The 18,650-nt window shown below is 39.2% G+C and overlaps 1 protein-coding gene across 8 annotated transcripts in view; it reads left to right on the forward strand.

Moving 5' to 3' along the window:
• The window catches only part of IPCEF1 (interaction protein for cytohesin exchange factors 1), a 153,632-nt gene that overhangs the window by 118,000 nt on the left and 16,982 nt on the right, over positions 1-18,650 (forward strand). For all 8 annotated transcript variants that reach the window (XR_010381212.1, XM_031456594.2, XM_031456596.2 and 5 more), the window contains one exon: positions 7,496-7,868. Coding sequence is in view for 7 of the 8 variants with exons in the window: in XM_031456594.2 (XP_031312454.1) it covers positions 7,496-7,868 (373 nt within the window). In the remaining variant the exon portion in view is untranslated. The remainder of the gene's footprint in view (positions 1-7,495; positions 7,869-18,650) is intronic.

Genomic DNA, 18,650 nt, shown 5'->3' on the forward strand with positions numbered 1-18,650 from the left:
ATTTGGACCTCTGCTTCTAATGGGTGGGACCACAATCCACAAGAGGATAAAGAACACTGCAGGGTTTCCTTAAGTGAACAAGTTATTTCTGTGTATGTTCGTTCTTCTTGAGAAAACTCCACAGGATGGATAGTGGAAAGGACATCCATTTATTTACAGAGAAATTAAAAATGGAGAGTCTTTTGACAGGCTCCAAATACATGGGACTCTGTAGGTTTCACTTTGGAGGATCCTTGGTGGAAATCACTATTCATGATACTTGAAACTCAGAAAAGAACAAAGAAGGAACTGGCTTTATTCACATTTCAAACTTACTAATTTTATAAGCTACAAAGTGATTTAAGAGCTTAAAGATCATTAAAAATCTGTTATACATATTTTCCCTCTAAGTTTCATTTTTCAAAAGCATTGTCTGATAGCTTGATCTGTGTTTATATGCTTATTCGTTCATTTAGCAAATATTTATTGAGAGCCACTGTTCTAAATAGTACTGGGGACACAACAGTAAGTAAATAAGCAATGATTCATTTCTTCATGGAGCCAAGCTTCTAGTTGAGGGAGACTGAGAATAAACAATCAGCCTAACAAGTAAATCGTCTGCTGTGTCAGGAGAGGCAGTCGAGCAGAGGGGGTAAGGGGCGGTCAGGAGTGCTGCAGGTCAGGGTGTGACAGTGAATAGGGTGGCCAGGAGAGGCCTGGAGAGTTGAGATCTGAGCAAAACTCTTAAAGGTGGTATAAAGTCAGCCTGGTGGGTATTCAGGGAAGGTGTTTTCCAAGCACAGGGAATAGGTAAGAGTCCAGATTTCCTTGGTGCATAGATGGCAGTCCAAGGAGGCCAGTGTGGTGGGAGCACAGTGATCTAAGACAGGAGGAGCAGGAACTGAGGCTGGAGGGTCATGGTGGCCATACCGTGGAGGGCCTGCAGACCAGTAAAAGACTTTGATGTTTTGTTTTTGTTTTGTTTTTGTTTCTCTTGTCTTTTAAAAAAATATTTTGTTTGTTTTTTAGGGGGAAGTAATTAGGTTTTTTAATTTGTTTATATTTTAATGGTTGTCCTGGGGATTGAACCTAGGACCTCGTGTATGCTAATCATGCGCTCTACCACTGAGCTATACCCTCCCCCTGACTTTGATGTTTTGAGTCTCTTAGCTTTTGGGAATTTGGGGCAAAGGAATGATGTGATCAGTTTCCATTTTGAAAGGACCACTCAGGCTGCTGTGTGAAGGAGACTTGGGAAGTAGAGGGAAAGCATAGAAGCAAAGAAGTCTAAGGGAGAGTGAGCAGTAATCTAGGGTGAGAGGCGGTGATGACTGGGGTCAGGGCGTGGCTGAGACTTGGAATGGCTAGATTTTGAACATAGTTGGAAGGCAGACCAATAGGTAGATCAGTTATGAGAGAAACTGAGAAGATAACAATTTAAGCAGCTTTAAGCAGCTCATGCTGATTATTTTAACGTCATAGTCCTTATATTTTGATGCTTCTCTGAAATAAAATTCTTCTATATCCAAAGGATGGGAAAAAAAAAAAACCCAGTGTAAAGCAAACCAAAGAAGTAATGAATAGAAACAAACTCTGCACCTTGTGACCCACTGGCCAGTGGCAGAGGAGGTCAAAGATTAAATACAAAAAGGGGTAAATTCAATTTTAGAAATTTAAATTTCATCTTAAGGATGGCTCTTTCACAGTTATTTACTAAAGGATACTTGATCTTTTGATACATGAACTACATAAAAAAATAGAAATGCTTGCAAGTGAGGTAGTGGTATGAAAAATTAGAAGGAAAAGATAGAAAAACTCACCCTCCATCCTCAGGATGCAAAAAATTATCTTAAGGTCTATAGTTGAGCACCTAACTGATTTTAAGACTTTTCCAAAATTAGCTTTTACCTTTTGCTACTTGCTTTAACAGTTCATCTTCTGACCGTCAGTCACAGGGCATGACAGCTGTCCCAGGACCTCTCCCAGGCCTTCCACGCCACTGCTGCCGCTGCCCTGGTTGGGTTTGCATTAGCCCTTGGCCAGGATGTTGAAATGGCAGGCTATTTTTCTTTCTCTGTCTCTAATCTCTCTCTCCTCTTAAAAAAAAACCCCTACTACACTCACCTTCCTAACGTGCAGTTCTGATGCATTGGTTCACCAGCACAAGCCCTTTCCGTGAGCCCTCGTTGCTTATCAAATTAATTCTCAACTCATCGGCTTGGGACTTAAGGCCCTTGGGCTCCCTTCAAACTGCCCTTACAGTTTTGTTCCTGATTCCTCCTCTGTCCTCAGCTCAAGAAGCTGCCTCCTGTTTCCCCAAAGCGTTCCAGACCTCCCTGCTCCCATGCCTGTGTTTGCCAAGCCTCTCTGTTTGCAGGACCCATTAGCTCTCACCCCAGTTCCGCCTTCTAAATGTCTTTCAAGGCCAGTTTAAATGTGACTTCCTTCCTAGTTCTCTGAGTCAGGAGGCCCTTGTCCTCTTCTGAACTCTTTTTTTTTCCTATAGCACATATTTTTGGGGACACTTTTTTCCTGTTATTCGTCTCTGCTTTGCATTATAGATTTTGTGTATCTGCTTTAGTTAATTATTAAATTCTTAAAGTCAGAGGCAGTGTCCAACATCTTTCTTTACCCACAACATGTATGACTGTGCCTAACACATATTTGAAACATTGACTATTTATTTCATGGACTGATAAAGAGGCGTGTGGGTGATGATTACAACTTCATTCCCTCCACAGGTTTGTTGCTCGCCAAATATTTCCACATATGAATTAGAAAGTACTGCTGTGTACTTGTCTGGTGATTTCACTTGGCTTTGAGAAGGATGACTTCTTTTGACTCTCACGAAAGTCCTGTGTTTTGTAAATGAGGAAGGCAAGTGCCCGAGAAGTACCTAGAATAATCATAAGTAACCTTTGCAAGCTTGAGTTAACCTTTTCTGAAGAACATTCTTCTGTGTTACCTCATTCGCACCTCTTGATAATCCGAGTCGGGCAGGCAGGCCACTGACAGATTTCCTTGTGCATCAACTACGTGCCAGGTACTGTTGCAGAGAAGGGGATGCTGAACTGGCATAGACAGTCTCTTCCTTGCAGCATCTTAACGTTCTGAGTTGATGGAGAGTCACAATAAATTTGTAATTTAAACAAGGAGTCTCCAGTACCGATAAATACTATGAATAAGAAAGAATGGGGCAATGTGCTCGGGAGAGGTGGGGATTGACGGGTGCAGGGAGCATATTGCTTTGTCTACAACTGTTGGGAAAGGATGTTTAACTTGAGGCCAAAATAATGGGAAGGAGGCAGCCAACCAAAAATCCACAGAGTGAGCCTTTCAGGCAGAAGAACCAGAGATGTGCTCAAGGACGGAAAAACCATGTGGCTGGAAAGGAGAGGGAGAGGGAGGTGGAAGGAGATGGTGCTGGAGGGGCAGATGGGGGTCCATGTAAGACTCAGCTATAATGAAGACCATGTTCTACTCATCATGGGCAGTTACTAGACGGTTTTCAGCAGGAGAATGTTGTGATGGCTTTCTGTCTTAGTAATACTCTAGCTGCTGTTTGGAGGATGGACTAGGGTGGGAAGGGGGTGGGTGATGGTGGAAGCAGGAAGTCAGTAAACTAGGACTTGGAAGTAAAGTGGCTTCTACGGGGCCGCTTGGATACTAAAGATTGGAGTGAGGAGGGCATCTTCTGCGTTGCCCAAGATCATGCAGAATGTCAGTGACAGAGGGGACTGTATACCATGCAAGGTTCTCAGGTTTTCAGAGCAGTGTTTCTGCTAGCATACGGTAGAAACATAAACACAATACCTCCTAGGGCTTGACAGCAATTGACTGGCTTGCTTTTATTAATGTGGCCAATAGGAAGAGAGAAAAGCTGTATACTTTCCTTTTTTTTTTTTTGTATTTGTTTTTATTATGTTTAGGCTTAATTTATTCTTGTATTTTCTTTTAATTTTTTTCATCTACTTTGACTAATGTTGCATGAGATTTATATGCTGCCTCACTCCCTCCTAATGACAGATTTTTCGTGGCCATTTTAAACTATTTTTCCCATGTCAAACTTTTGTTTTTAAAACAATTCAAAGACAAGGATTTTAACAGCTAATCAGCATGTGAACTGAGCTTCTTCAATGAATAAAAATGTCTTATACAGAAAATGGGGGGAAAGCAATATTGATTTTTAAATTTAATCGTATTCATAGTCTCTTCGTTAAAACTAAGATTTAAAAAAGTCTTAAATTTTCTCATTAAAAATAAAATATTTAAAACTGAAACATTCTGAAATAAATGAAATAGCATACAATTATTAATCTTTGATAAAGAGAATAATAATTTTGCTTGCGATTAGGAGAGCATTTTGTGGGACTATGTGCATTGCAATCAGTAACAGTCACCCCTATATCCTGGGATTACAGTAAATCATCCTTAGCAACTTCACAGAGAATTTCAGGAAAAGCCTGAATTGCTTTTTTTCCTTCACACCATTGGCTCTCTAGGCCACTCTTTGTTTATTAGCAACTACATTAATTTATTAATTTATTAATGTCAGGGGGGTGGGAAGGGATAAATTGAGAGTTCAAGATTTGCAGATAACTAATATGTAAAAAATAGATAAACAAATTATACTGCATAGCACAGGGAACTATAGTCAATATCTTGTTGTAACTTAACGGTGAAAGAGAATATGAAAAGGAATATATGTATGTTCCTATATGACTGAAGCATTGTGCTGTACACCAGAGATTGATACAACATTATAAACTGACTATACTTCAATAAAATTATATAAAAAATGTATTAATGTCAGGCACCAATGCAAAAAGTGGAGATACAAAAATGATTAAAAAACAGCCTCTTCTCAAGTAGCTCACCAAAAAAGAGGAACAAATCAATCAGCAATTACAGTATTAATTGACAAATAAAATGATCTTCCACCTGGCATGTTAGAAGTCAGTCCAGGAGCACCAGGCAAGGGGACCTACCTCACCCCAAGGCCACCAGAGAAAGCTTCCTGGAGGAGCTGGCCCTTGAACTGACATTTGAAGGATGGGCTTCTGGTAGCCAAGCAGTGGTGGGGTGGAGAGGAGAGTCTGTCCCTCCTTGCTACCTTCATTTGATTTGCAGTGGGGAGTTTTATGGGTATATTATTTGGGTGGTTTGTGGAAGGCACTGAGCTAAAAGTTCTCTGTCTGATTTTTGGCTGTTGCTGGCTATAGAATGGTAGGAGTAATGAGCCAGGATTTAGCACCACAGTGCCTAAAAAGCATGTTCCCATATCGGTCCTCTGCAGTGGCACTCCAGGTTCACTTTGATTTGTGTCAATCTCTCTTTTAATCAAAATTCCCTCTGACCTGATACACATCATCTTTTTCTCATTTTTTTTCCTTCTCTCTACTTCTTTCCCTTTTGCCTTTTCCCCCTCACTCTTCTTTTCTCTGTTTAAAAATCAAATTTATAAATGTTACACGGTGTGAGAGAAAATGGACTGAAAGCATTTGCACTGTGTTTGAGTAGTACCACAAGCAGGAATGCACTTCCTGGAAATTTCTAATGCTCATTTAATATGTCTGTCCTTAGTCCTTTGAGTAGAGTTTTGGGGCTCAGAAAGGCTTATGGAAAGTACTTGCAGCCATGGTATGCTCAGTAGCCCATTTTGTTTTAATCAAATTACAGGAGTATCAGCAAGAACAACAGGAAAAGCGTGTGCTTGGTCTCTTTTCAGAAAAGGAAGCTGATCCCACTGAAGCCAAGTTTTACTAAAGCAGCTCACAATAGGGGAACAGGTCAGGACTGGGCCTAAATGGGTGTTTTTGCTAACATTTATTTTGTAGATCCTGCTCATGAGTAAACAAGTGTTAGCATCCTTTTGGACATTGTGCCGGGTGGGGGGCGTTACCGCCTCTGGATAACTAGGCTGTGTTTAGTGAATTACAGCTCTTGGATCTCCTAGTTCAGTGGTCTGGGTGATTGAAGGCAACTGGTTTGAAAGCTTCTAGACACATTTCCAAAAGGAAAGTTTTCGTGTCTGTGCCAAATATATTATTATTAAGAAGAATGTGTGTGATGAGTTAGTATCTTAACTAGATGTTTTAGTGTCATGCTACTAAAAAGTGGATTTATTGCTTATTTGACAATCCATGTCTAGTATACAGCCAGTTGGGCACGTATTGGGTAAATGTTGGCTTTTCCCAACAGAAATCAAGAGCTTAGAATATGCAGCATTTTGGGGAGCAATTAATTTGGAACAAAGCCACCCACCCTAAGTTAGATGCAATGATTCTGAGGTCTTTGGGAGAGGATCCTAGTTTGTTCTTTGGCTTCTTCCATCTCACAGTTTCCTCCCTACCACTTCCTTGGAGTCCTGAATGCTTGAAATTGACAAGGGTGTCCCATAGGATGACAAAATGAGACCAGAAAATGCTTTCTCTGTCTTTCCTGCCATTGGAGATATAGGGGGATCCATAGAGCATTGGTGTCTAGATTTTTGGATTTTATTGACCAAGAAAATTAAAAACGGAGGAACAATGTAGAGTTGCCACGTCTTTATTTTGCTCTGCTGGGCATTAAAAAAAAAAACTCCCTGAAGACAAAAGCTAATTTCTACCAATACCATTTTCTAAAAGAAGGCCTATATATTAACAGCAATATGTAACAAGGATAAAATCTCAGAATAAATGAAGTCCTTCCCAAGAAAGGGTGGTTGATGATGCTGCATTGATGTTTTCTCCGTAGACTGGTGAAAATTTTGCCAAGGACCGTCGTTTCCCCTTGGATCGCATGTCAGGAAATGCTTTCAGGAGCTCTTGCATCCTCGACCCACCTCTCACAGTCTGTGGTGCAGGTTAGGGTTTCTCTCTAATGAGTTGGAGGCCTACAAATGTATTCCTGTCTTCTTCAGTGAAAGTTTATTGATATTTAAAAATTATTGAAGAGTGAATGAATTAGGATTATTTCACTTAACTGTGTAGTTATGAGCTATGTTAGTCACATGCTAAGGAATGCATGAAGGATATTTGAGGGTTTAAATATATGCGCTTGGCCCACATCACTGGTCTCCACTCAGTTACTATTATTTTGCCTCTCATCTGGCTCCAAATTTTGCTTTCTTTCTCCTGATCACCTTTCTGAAGAGTTTTGCTCAATCAGTGAGAATTTAGTGATAGATTGCAATCTACTTCTTGCTCAGAGTGTCCTTCATTGATCCAAAGAATTCCCCAGAGAGGTCTTTCAAGTATCTAGAGAGCAGTGAGGAGTAAGGTAAATCATGATATGAAGATTTTTTAAAAAATCCTTTAACAATAAATTTAAAGTTATACAAATTGGCTTTGGAAAATGGCATCCTAAAGCCTGTCATACAGATAGAAATATCATATATTTCTCTTTTGACTCTTTTATTATTTGCCACCTTTTGAATTAAAACACTGGGATACTTTCATTGAAAATGCAAAGTAGAGGCTGCTGACTTAATCATGATCTGTCTTCTCTTTTTGTTTTTATTGGTGAAAAATAGGCTGCACAGCGGGCATCTTCATCTTCGCCCAAATCGAGTGAAGCAGCCCGTTCTTTCTCTTCCATGGAGAACACAAGAAAGGCACCCAGAAGTTTGTCTTCCTCCTTGTCTAGAGGAAGACAGTCCTGGATCGACATGGTTAACAGTTCGTCCGCTGCTGGTGGTGAGGGACAGTCTGTGACGTGTGCTGTGCAGGTCCACTCCCCTGCGCCTTCAGAGGCAAACAGCCGCAGGGCCCTGGAAGACAGCCTGGCCACATCAGAAAGTGGATTTTTGAACTCTATATCCAGTGATGACACTTCTTCATTGAGTAGCAACCTAGACCCTCTCACTGTCCCAGACAAGCCGCCGGGATCAAAGATGACGGACAGAGGTAAACCAAGAAATCGTTTACTCTTCTTTAGAGAATGAATGTGTCTGGGTGTGGACCGCTCATGTTAATTGTAAAAAGAATGTTTAAAGTCACGAGTGATGCAATAATTAAACAGCCAAGTGGGGCCACGTCCAGGGGCCACTTCTGTAGAGGAATTTGCATGCAGAAAACTCTAGCATCAAGGCCATTCATTACCTGGTGGTAAGTGTCACCAACCAAATGCTTGCAAATATGAGACACGTGTTCATAAAATAATGATACTTCCCCACCAATCTGAGGGGAAGCTTGAGGGTTTTTGTTTGTTTTGTTTTGTTTTGTTTTTTTGTTTGTTTGTTTGGAGGGGGCCCATGCCCTTTACTCTGGAGCTTGTGGTGATTAGATCAACATTGCATAGATGACATCACCTCCATGGTTCCGAAGGCAGAGCAGCCACCTTCCCTGGGCCACAACCACAGACGAGGTCTGGGCCCCAGGTTGTCAGCTCCTGAGCGGCCCCTGTGGTTAACAGCAAGACAGTCTGCATGCAATTTGGAGGGCAGCAATGAAACTTTAAAACCAGAGGAGAGCACAGTTCATGCATTTGAAAAAAAAAAACAACATTTTAAGTCTTAGCAAAGGGAAGAGTCATTGGAGTGTAGAAATGCAATGTGTGAACTTTCTTAAATACTCCATGATAATTGGTCCTTCTCCTTTATTCAGACTAACTTCTTTTAATTGTTAGTTTTCAGCCATGAGGAGTCTTTTCTGATGGTCTGTGCCTTATTCATTCTGCCATAAAACAAGCTTACCTGATATAGGATACCGAAAAATGGAAGAATGGTGACTTCTGTTTGTACTTTTTCAGTGTACTACTGAGCGAAAGTTGACTGGCTAAATTCCCATGATACCTCGCCAGGTAGCCTGCTGACATAGGCGACTTCTCTCCCCTTGTCCCTAGCCTAAAGATTCTTTAAGTTCTCAAATTTTTCAGATGTACCCTATTAATTTAGTATTTGGTATCAGAGTAATTTAGGCCAAGGATTACAACTGCAGACCCAGGGCTATGTGTGTGTGTGTGTGTGTGTGTGTGCATGTGTGTGTTCACAGCATTTATTTGAACACTCAGGCTGGGAACTAATTCCCCAAGTCACCACAGTTACCACCACTCCCTGCGGCCTTTCCTGAAGATGCTTCACACAGTTAATTTACCTGCCTGGCCTCTGATGGCAATTTCTGTTTGATACCCAGTGATCTGCTTTACATTAGAAAAAATGGAGGAAATGAAGTCATTGCCAAAATAACCTACTTGTAGAGGTGACTGAGGTGGGGTAGGGAGGAGAGTGGAGACAGTGTCATTGAGGAATGGGGGGGTGGGTCCCCTATTGGACTGTGTGGAATAGAGAGCAGTAAACTCAAGATGGCCTCAGCTTTGGGAGATGCTGTCACTTGGAGAGTGTTGGGCTTAATTTGTACCTCCTTGGAAGTACAAAATTGATGCAAATTTTGAGGCCAATTGTGCAAGTGAAAAGGAGGTCATTTTAGGTTCAGCATAAGAAGCTTCTTTTTAATGTTGAGAACTGTTCAACATTGAATAGGCTCCTTGGAAAGTAATGTGTTCCTTGTTGGCGGTGCTTACTTGTTCTGAGGCAACTGTTTTCATTGGGTATTCAGTGCATATTGCATCTTGACCACAACTTCCGCTCTTATGAAGATATACTGAAGAGGGCATTTAAGTCTCTTGAACTAAATGGCCTCTAACTTGATACTTAGAAGATCCTTCCAGATATAAGACTGGTAGAACTAAAGAAAAGAATAAAAAGGATCATATCTATTCTTTTCTTGCTAAAAACTCTTACTTCAATTGTTGGGCCATTGGTAGAACTAAAAAGTTTCATGCAAGCACACACACACACACACACACACACACACACACACCACACAAACCCCAGGGTGAGGATGGCTTCAAAAGCAAAATAGGGAATGAAATTCCATTTGCATTCTTTCTCAAGAGATAACTCTGCAGATTGAGTTTTCCTTTAGGACGAATAACCTGATAGTCATGGGAAGATGCATGCCATTCTTGTTTGTGTTTAAATGTCATTCTGGGAATGCATGTGCTGCAGAGCCTGACTGAGTGCCAACAGCTCTTTTAATCTAAGGAGGAAGAAACCAGGTATTTAAAAATTTGAGTTAGATGTCGAGTGACCAACAAAATCTGTATGCTACTTCAAACAGCTTGACAGGAAGGTATTCCTTGGGGTAGAAAGGAAGAGAAAATAAAACTATTTTTCCCTCACTGGTTTGAACTTGCCTGCCATATGTTAGAAAATTTTTGCTGATGATTTTTCTCCTGCTGCTGGGGATTTGGTTAAATTCCCAGCAGAGTTAAACCACATAAAGTCATTGCTATGGAAACAGCAACCCAGTCTTTGCTTGCATTTGCGATGACATGCTGCTGAGTGATCAGTTGCAAATTGTGCTTTTTTTTTCTTTTTTTGCATGTGTGTTTGTGTGTTGGAGAAGAAGGTAGCTTTTCACTTTTGTGACTACTAAAATTACTATTTTTTAGTTGCCAATTGAAAAAAAAAAAGGAAAAACACTGAAATTCCTGTGTCTGAAATATCGTTCGGGATGTTTCTATGACAGGGATTGCAGTTTCGACGTGGTCCATGACAGGAGTTAGGATTTTAGATTAAAGTCTCAGTCTCAAGATCCATTTGCTAGAGAAAAAGGCTTTATCCTAGAAAAGAGTCCTAAAGCTTAATAACTGAGTCTTGAAGCAAGCAGACAGTGTGTATTATAGCCTTCTTTTATTTAGACAATGAGAGAAATATTTTGCAGTTGGTATACAATTAAAATTGTGGTTGCTAGAATTTTATACTGAATTTAAATACCCCTTTAGACATTTCTCCCTTGCAGTGTAGGCTATTTAAACAATGCAGGGTATTAATTCCATCCTATTGCCTTTCTGCATTGGGAGTTCCAGAGATCCAGAGTCTTTCTACAAAGCATAGTGGGAAAAGAGGTGATGGGGTTAATGGAATTTTCATCTCAATCCAGTTTTACCGTATACTGTTTCTTTTGTGTAAGGTTATTTGGCCCATGACGCATTCCTGTATGATGGTGACTCACACTGTTTGTCTCTGCTTACATTGTGCTGACAATGTGGAGACAGTTTTACTTATACTTATTCCACGAATGGAGTGACCATACCCTGGATGCTAACAAGCCAAATAACCACTAATAAGACTAACAACCAATTTATGCAAATAAATCATTTAGAACAAGTACAGCCAGAATTGATCTGGGAATGATGTTGAATAACTTTTAATGAAGAGATAAGCATACTAGAGCATGTGTGACATCAATGAGGTAGATTTTAGGATTTAGCAATTACGAAAAATTTTGCACCATTTTAGTGCAAACAGTACAGATGCTGTTAATTTAGCCAACTACCTCAGATGTTGCTGTAGGAATTATGGGATATGTTTCTTTAGGAAGCAAGATAATAATAAAAAAAGTTGATTAATGAACTCCATTCAATTAAGCCTTATTTTTTTATTACTTTTGAGTACCTAACATGTACTCATGTACTTTATGCTAACAAGGAATCAAAAATGAGCAAGGTATAATTTCTGATTTAAAAAATTTTGACATGTAATGAGGCGAGTGGGAGGAATAAGACTCATTTAACACAGCAAAGCAGAGTTAAATAAGTGCCACAGAGAGATACAAAGTACTCAAGGGATTTAAAAGAGAGCAGGAACTCAAAATATGGAAGATTGCATCTAAGTGATCTAAGATGAGCTAAACATCTAAATGGGAAGACCTGTACATAGAGAGGAGAGCCATGGACAAGAGGAATGAAGAATAAATTTGGATGATGTTGAATACTGGGCTCGTCATTCGTTTATTTCAATTGATAATGGAGGACAATTTTTAATCAGGGTGATCATATAATTGGAGGTATACTTTAGAAAAATTACATTAGCGGATACTTCCTTAAGCAGCGTCCAAACTTGACAGCACCTATAATGAGAGATATTGTTATTGTGGGCCTTCTGATGTGTTGCACCGAGAAGTCAAACATCACTTCTGCAGTGTTCTTGCTAAAAATCATAATCTGAATTTAATCATGAGGAAACATCAGATAAGCCCAAATTAAGGGACATTCTACAAAATAACTGACAATACTCTTTGAAAGCATCGAGGTCATGAAAGACAAAGAAGGCTGAGAAAGTGCCCTAGATTGTAGGAGACTAGGAGAGATGATAACTTTCTTCAGTGTAATATCCCAGACTGGATTCTGACTGGGAAAAGGACATCAGTGGAAAATGTCTTTCAATGACATGTATCCATTATATAGTATCAGAGTATTTTCACTGCCCTACAAATTCTCTGTACCCCACCTATTCATCCCTCCCTTCCCCAACCCCTAGCAATCACTGATCTTTTCACTGCCTCCATAGTTTTGCCTTTTCCAGTATGCCAATATCATGTCATCTATGAACAAAGACAGTTTTATTTCCTTTTCTTGTCTTATTTGTGTTGGCTAGGACTTTCAGTGTAATATTGAAAAGGAGTGGTGAGAAGGGACATCCTTGCCTTATTACTGATCTTAATGGAAAAGCTTCTAATTTCTCACTATTGAGTATGAAACTAGCTGTAGGTTTTCATAGATATTATGTATCAAGTTGAGGAAATTTCCTTTTATTCCTAGTTTACTGAGATTTTTAAAAAATCACAGATGGGTATTAGATTTTTTAAAATGCTTTTTCTGGGTCTGTTTATGTTATCATATGTTGTTTTCTTCTTCCTTTTAAGTCTACTAATGTGGTTAACTACATTAATTTATTTTCAAAGTTTGAGCCAACCTTGCATACCTAAGCTAATTCCCACTTGGTTGTGGTGTCAAATTATTTTTATACTCCAATTTGCTGATGTTTTGTTGAGGATTTTTGCATCTATGGTCATGAGATATATTGGTATATTGGTTTTCAGTTTTCTTTTCTCACCTTTGTCTGGTTTTGATGTTTATGGTCATGCTGGACTCCGAATGAGTCAGGAAGTATTCCTTCTACTTCTATCTTCTGAAAGAGATTACAGAGAACTGATACACTTTCTTCTTTAAATGTTTGGTGGAATTCACCAGTGAACCCATATGCGACTAGTGCTTTCTGCTTTGGAAGGTTATTAATTATTGATTCAGCTTCTTTAATAGATAAAGCCCTATTCAAAGTACTTGCTTCTTTTGTGTGAGTTTTGCCAGATTGTTTATTTTAAGGGGTTGGTCCATTTCACCTAAGTTATCAAATTTGTGGGCATAGAGTTGCTCATAATATTCTTTTATTACCCTTTTAATGTCCCTTGGGATCTGTAGTGATATCCGTCTTTTTCATTTCTGATATTAGCAATTTGTGTCATCTCCCTTTTTTCTCTAGCCAAAAGGAAACTCTGTGTTTTACCTATGACTTATATAGACAGTTGAAATTTAATAAGTGTACTTTACTTATTGAGTTTTTAAAGAATCCAATTCCAAAATTAGCTCACTGTGTTTCTTTGATGAATGGATAGAGGGTGAGAATAAGATTAAGAATGGACCTTTTGACCACATAATGAATACTTAATAAATATGTTTTGAGAAGCTACTATGTCCTTTGCTCAATTGTGGACATCTGGAGACCCTTTTTGACTATAACAAAGGCAATAATAATCCTCTTGCATAGAACTTACAATTTGGTGTGTATGTCTGTTTTGGCAGGGTATGGAGACAATTAGCAGGTAAACAGAAGAACAGGATAATTTGTGGTAATGAGTAAATTCCAGAAGGACATCAGGTAGGGGTATGTAACAGTGGGGGTGGGAAGGACCTTTATTTAGATGACTGATTGGGGAGCTACTTCCATGAGGAGTTGACATTTGATTTGAGATCTGAATAGCACCAGAAAACCTATACCTGTGAACAACAGCTGGCAAAATGCCCCCGATAGAGAGAAAATAGAGTACCAATGCTCTAGCATTGGCACAGATTTTTCAGTTCAAGAACCAGAAATAAATCCAGTGTGGCTGGAGCAGAGGGGTCAGAGAAGCATAGGAAGAGATTAGAGAATTCAATCGCAGCTGGCTTGTGTGGCAACTGGTGGGTCCTTTCTGGTGTTTGGGTTTTGTCGAAAGTAAAATGCGATGTTTTTATAGGAACTGAAGCTGGGAGTGTTTAAATTTAAAGAGATTTGAAACTTTAAATTTTTAAAAAGATTACACGATATGGAAAATGATTATTAGGAATGTAGCTGTTGAAATAGGCCACCAATGAAGTGGTGATGGCCTGGACCAAATTGGTAGCAATGTGGAGGGGAGGCAGGAAAAAAACATATTTGGGATGTATTATAAACAAAGTGTCAGAATGTAAGATTCATAAAGGATTCTTACCTGTTTCAGTCTATCGCTAGTCTCTCAACTACACTGCCCGAGCACACAGTGGGCAAAGAATATGTGATGGGCGAATTGAAAAATAATGAAAGGATCATATGTGTGAGGGGAAGAGAGGATCCAAGGATGAGTGATAAGTTTTCCAGCACGTTCAGTACCTTGTAGCATTAAATATAATCACAACTCTATTGGATCGTTATCATTTCCTGGGGAGAATTTTGCTCGTAGGGATTTAATGGCCATATTGAAATATGTAACTCTAAACGTGTACACTGAGGATTTCCTATAAGGGAAAAATAAAGATGTCTTGCAAGTAATTGTGGATCACACTAGACTATAATCATAGACCTAAGGACAAGACAGCTCCATCTTGAAAAGGTAAGGGCATTTATCTGCTCCAGAACCACATTTTCTGCTTAGTGAAATTAAGGCTGAGTAACTTCTTTCTTCTTCTTGCCTCACTGCTCTTGTCATGAAGTGTCCCTCACATCCTTCCCCTCCTTCTGAATCTTCAGTTTTACATTTTTCGGCTCACTTGTCCCCATCATGGATCCACATGGTTGATGGTTCCAGCAGGTTCTGGAGCCGAGGTTGACATATTTCTCTACTGTGCGTTGTGTTTATCTCCTTGGTTTTAGGCAATTTTACAGCTTCTTCTCCTATTTATATCCCGTGCAGACTCCATCTCATAAATATATTTTAAAAAGGAAAAAGAAAACCTGACCAAATACTTCTCTTCCATGCATGCCAGTGTCTTTTGTTTTCTTCAGATGTGACCAGCTATAGCTGTCTGCATTAAATATTTCGCCAAATCCAGGTGCTCACACGGTTGGAAGAATACATTTTTAAATGAATAGAATCTTTGTTTTAAGGATAGAAAGTGATCATTCGAATTTTATATAATGAACTCAACCTAAGATTATTTCTGAAAATCATTGCCACAAAGGCAATAATAGTAAAACAAGGGAGCAATATTAAAGATTACCCAGTAGACTAGATTTATTCTTATCAATAAAAGCAATCATATGGTAGAAGAGTATTGAGTTGCTTTTCTTAATAGAAACATCAAATACCCCAAAGAAAATAAGCACCTGTTTCTGGCAGAGAAGATAAAGCAAATATAGGAAAATGAGGGAAACCGAAGTGAAATTACTGTCAGGTTTGTAAGAACACAAGTAAAAATACTTCCTTTATATTTGGGTGCTCTCTCTGACTTTCTCTCAATCTGTTTGATTTTTCTCTTAGAGAATTTCTTTTACTTGCCATCTTTTTTTTTTTTTTTTTTTTTTTATTTAACCCTGACTTTGCATTCTCCATGTCTGTGTACTGACCCCTTTGTTGTAAACAGGACCTGGCCTACTGTGAACGTGACTCTTACCTTCTACTCCAGATCTGAACTAGTTAATCATCCCCCAGGGCCCAGTTCAAATGCCCAAGCAGAGAATCTGATTATCTAGCCTGTATCTTAGGTTGCTGGCCAGCTTTTGAATCTTCTGTCCTAGGATCTAATGCCCTGTGGCCCTGTGAGAACAGAATTTGAAGCATAAAACCTGGGTGTCTCAGAAGAAGAGGCTCTGAGTGGGGATTTTTCCCTGGAAGACAGAATAGTGGGGGCAGGGATCTGAGCCTTGGTTTGTCCAGTCCGGCCAGCTACCATCTTGGTGACTGTGCATTACCTGAATTGAAATCTTCTTCATTGCACATTATTCAAAAGACAGTGTATTTAATATGTTTATAGTATAAAGCCTAGTGTTTAAGAGGACGAGCTTTGGGTCAGAACCGAGGTTTGTCTCTCTGTGACTTTGATGAATGTTTTTAGTCTTTCTCCATCTTGGCATTCTCTCCTTTATATCAGGGTTAATAATACTTCCCTCGTGTGGTTGTTACCAAGGTAATGAGATAATGTTGGTATAGCAGTTAATGTAGTGCCTGTCACATAGTTAAAAACTCAATACGTGATAACCATCTCCACCAGGAGCAGCAGCAGCAGAAGCAGAAACAAGCAATCCCTACCTCAGAATGTGTGCTAAAGTCTTGGTTTGTAGTATTACGATTAAAATGAGTTACCTGGATTCATCTTCATTTTATACTTTAAATTTGTCTGTCATTATGATTCTAAGTCTTCTGTTGTAAAGTTGTCAGAATCATTAATTAGAGGAAGCCTGTAAAATGCTTTTGATCTCTCGGCATCAGATGCTGTAGTCAATGACATTTGTAAAGCCTTGAGGTCTTAACGTCCAAATGGTTATGTAGTTGTTTCCTCTCTTTGTAACAGGTGCCTTCCATAGTCTTTCCTTTCCTTTCCTTTCCTTTCCTTTCTAGAACACTGCACATGAGACAGGGAAGACTATTTTCTACCTAAACCTTTTCAAATATTTCATGTTGGGAACTAACCTTATCTTCCTTGGGACATCGTTTAGACGTCTCCAATCTCAAAAGGTTTTCCTTTCAAATTCTGATATGAAATACGGCGTATGAATTCCTTTTGTCTCCTGAAGCCAGCATTTATGTTCTAAATAGAAAATAAAACCACATTCTAGAAAGCAGAAAGAAATGCCAAAAATAAAATAGTGGGGGAGACAAAGTTGACAATACAGCGTTTAAAGAGATAATCCGCATATAGTGTGCTCGACAGCCAAATTCGGGGTCTGCTGGAGCATGTCTGTCCCGTCAGAAGCAGACAATAGGCTGGGTACGTGGGAGGGTAAAGAGGGAAGCACATGCATTTGGCATAATCTTGGAAAGGAGTGAACTACTAACCATTAGTTAAAGATATTGTTTTGTCTTTTGCTAATGTCAATAAGAAAGAGCTTGTTAAAAAAATACCATCCCTTTCTTGAGTCTAAATCATTAGATTATTGACCTGAGTTTGGAGAACGTTTGCTAGTCTGACCCCTTCGGACATTCTGAGTGAGTCTAACAGAAGTAAAGAGTCACTAACATTGATCTCAAATTCCTACCAACTCAACATATACGATACTGATGCTTTACAGCAGGAATTCCTGAATACTCCTTTAAGCAAGCCAGATTTCTTTTTAAAATTAAGACATGGTGCAGAGAAAATAGATGTTGCTTTCTGGACAAGTCCGGATTTCCTAGTTATAATTCCAGTCCTTTTCTCTTCCAATGAGCTGAGGCTGATGACCAATTGCTGGCAAGCAGTCTAGTCTTGTTACTCCAAGGGCGTTCATGGACCAGCAGATCTGACATCACTTAGGAGCTTGTTAAAGGTCTAGAATCTCAGTGCCTGCCATGGCAGACTGACTGAATCAGAAACTGTATTTTAACAAGATCCCTGGGTGATTGTTTGCTTATTAAAGTTTGGGAAGTCTGGCCAGAAGGGCATGGACCTCCACAGTGTGGAATTGAATTTTTATTCCTAATTTCATCACTGATTTATACTTTGAAAAGATCACTTACTGTTTTTCAAGAACCTCCACATTTTTTCTCATCTATAAAATAAAAATAGTTTTCATCTTCCTTGGCAAAGAACTTGTGAGGCTTGATGAGATAGACTACAGCGTGCCTTATGTGGTGGAGGAAATTAAAGTCCTGTTATTTCATAGGAAGACTAAAATATACACTTGAGATGGAGGATAACAGTTGCATTGGACACACTTGATTGTCAGACAAAATTCATTTATTTTGCTTCAGGGGACAAAGGAGGTGGAAATAATTAACTTGGCTTCTGTTTCCAGTGGGAGAGAGACCAGTGGTCTTTTCTGCCAATCTTTTTTTTTTTCTTGCTTTCTTATAATCTATAAGGGAGATAATTTAGTGTTTTCTAATATGAAATTATAATTTAGAAAAATATTTGTACATATAAAGATGAAAGGGGGATTTTTAAAATGTTGTTTTATTGAGAAGCCTTTGAAAGGTACAGGGATGGCCCTGTAGGATTAACCAGGCAGAGCTAGTCTTCCATATAGCAATTGGGAAGGGCTCTCACCTCTGCTTTGGGGTCAGGTGCAAGCTGTGTTTTGTTGTGTGCTTGTACCCTTTGGGTCCTTTTTCTGTCCTGTGTATCATCAGCTTCCATTATTATTGGGTATTCATTTTATGGTCCTGTGAAGACCAAAGCACTAGTCTTTAGCAACCGTAAATACAGTATAAAGTCCGGCTAGGTCATGGACGTGGTTGAGTCATAGGTCTGTTCCCTGAGTATCTAGCAATATGTTGTGTGTCTCTCAGATTATGATACAGAAAATACAATCAGAGTATTTTCTTAACTCTTAACATTGTCATTTATATTTTATTGTCCATACATTTGTGAGCGATTCTAGAATCAGGTTAGTAGAGGTCAGGCTGTTAGTTTCAGGTTTCCTCTGAGAAGACACGGACAGTTGAGAGGTAAGAGCAGAATGGTGATTTGTC

The sequence above is a fragment of the Camelus dromedarius genome, chromosome 6, assembly GCF_036321535.1.
Source record: "Camelus dromedarius isolate mCamDro1 chromosome 6, mCamDro1.pat, whole genome shotgun sequence".
Classification (NCBI taxonomy): Eukaryota; Metazoa; Chordata; class Mammalia; order Artiodactyla; family Camelidae; genus Camelus; species Camelus dromedarius.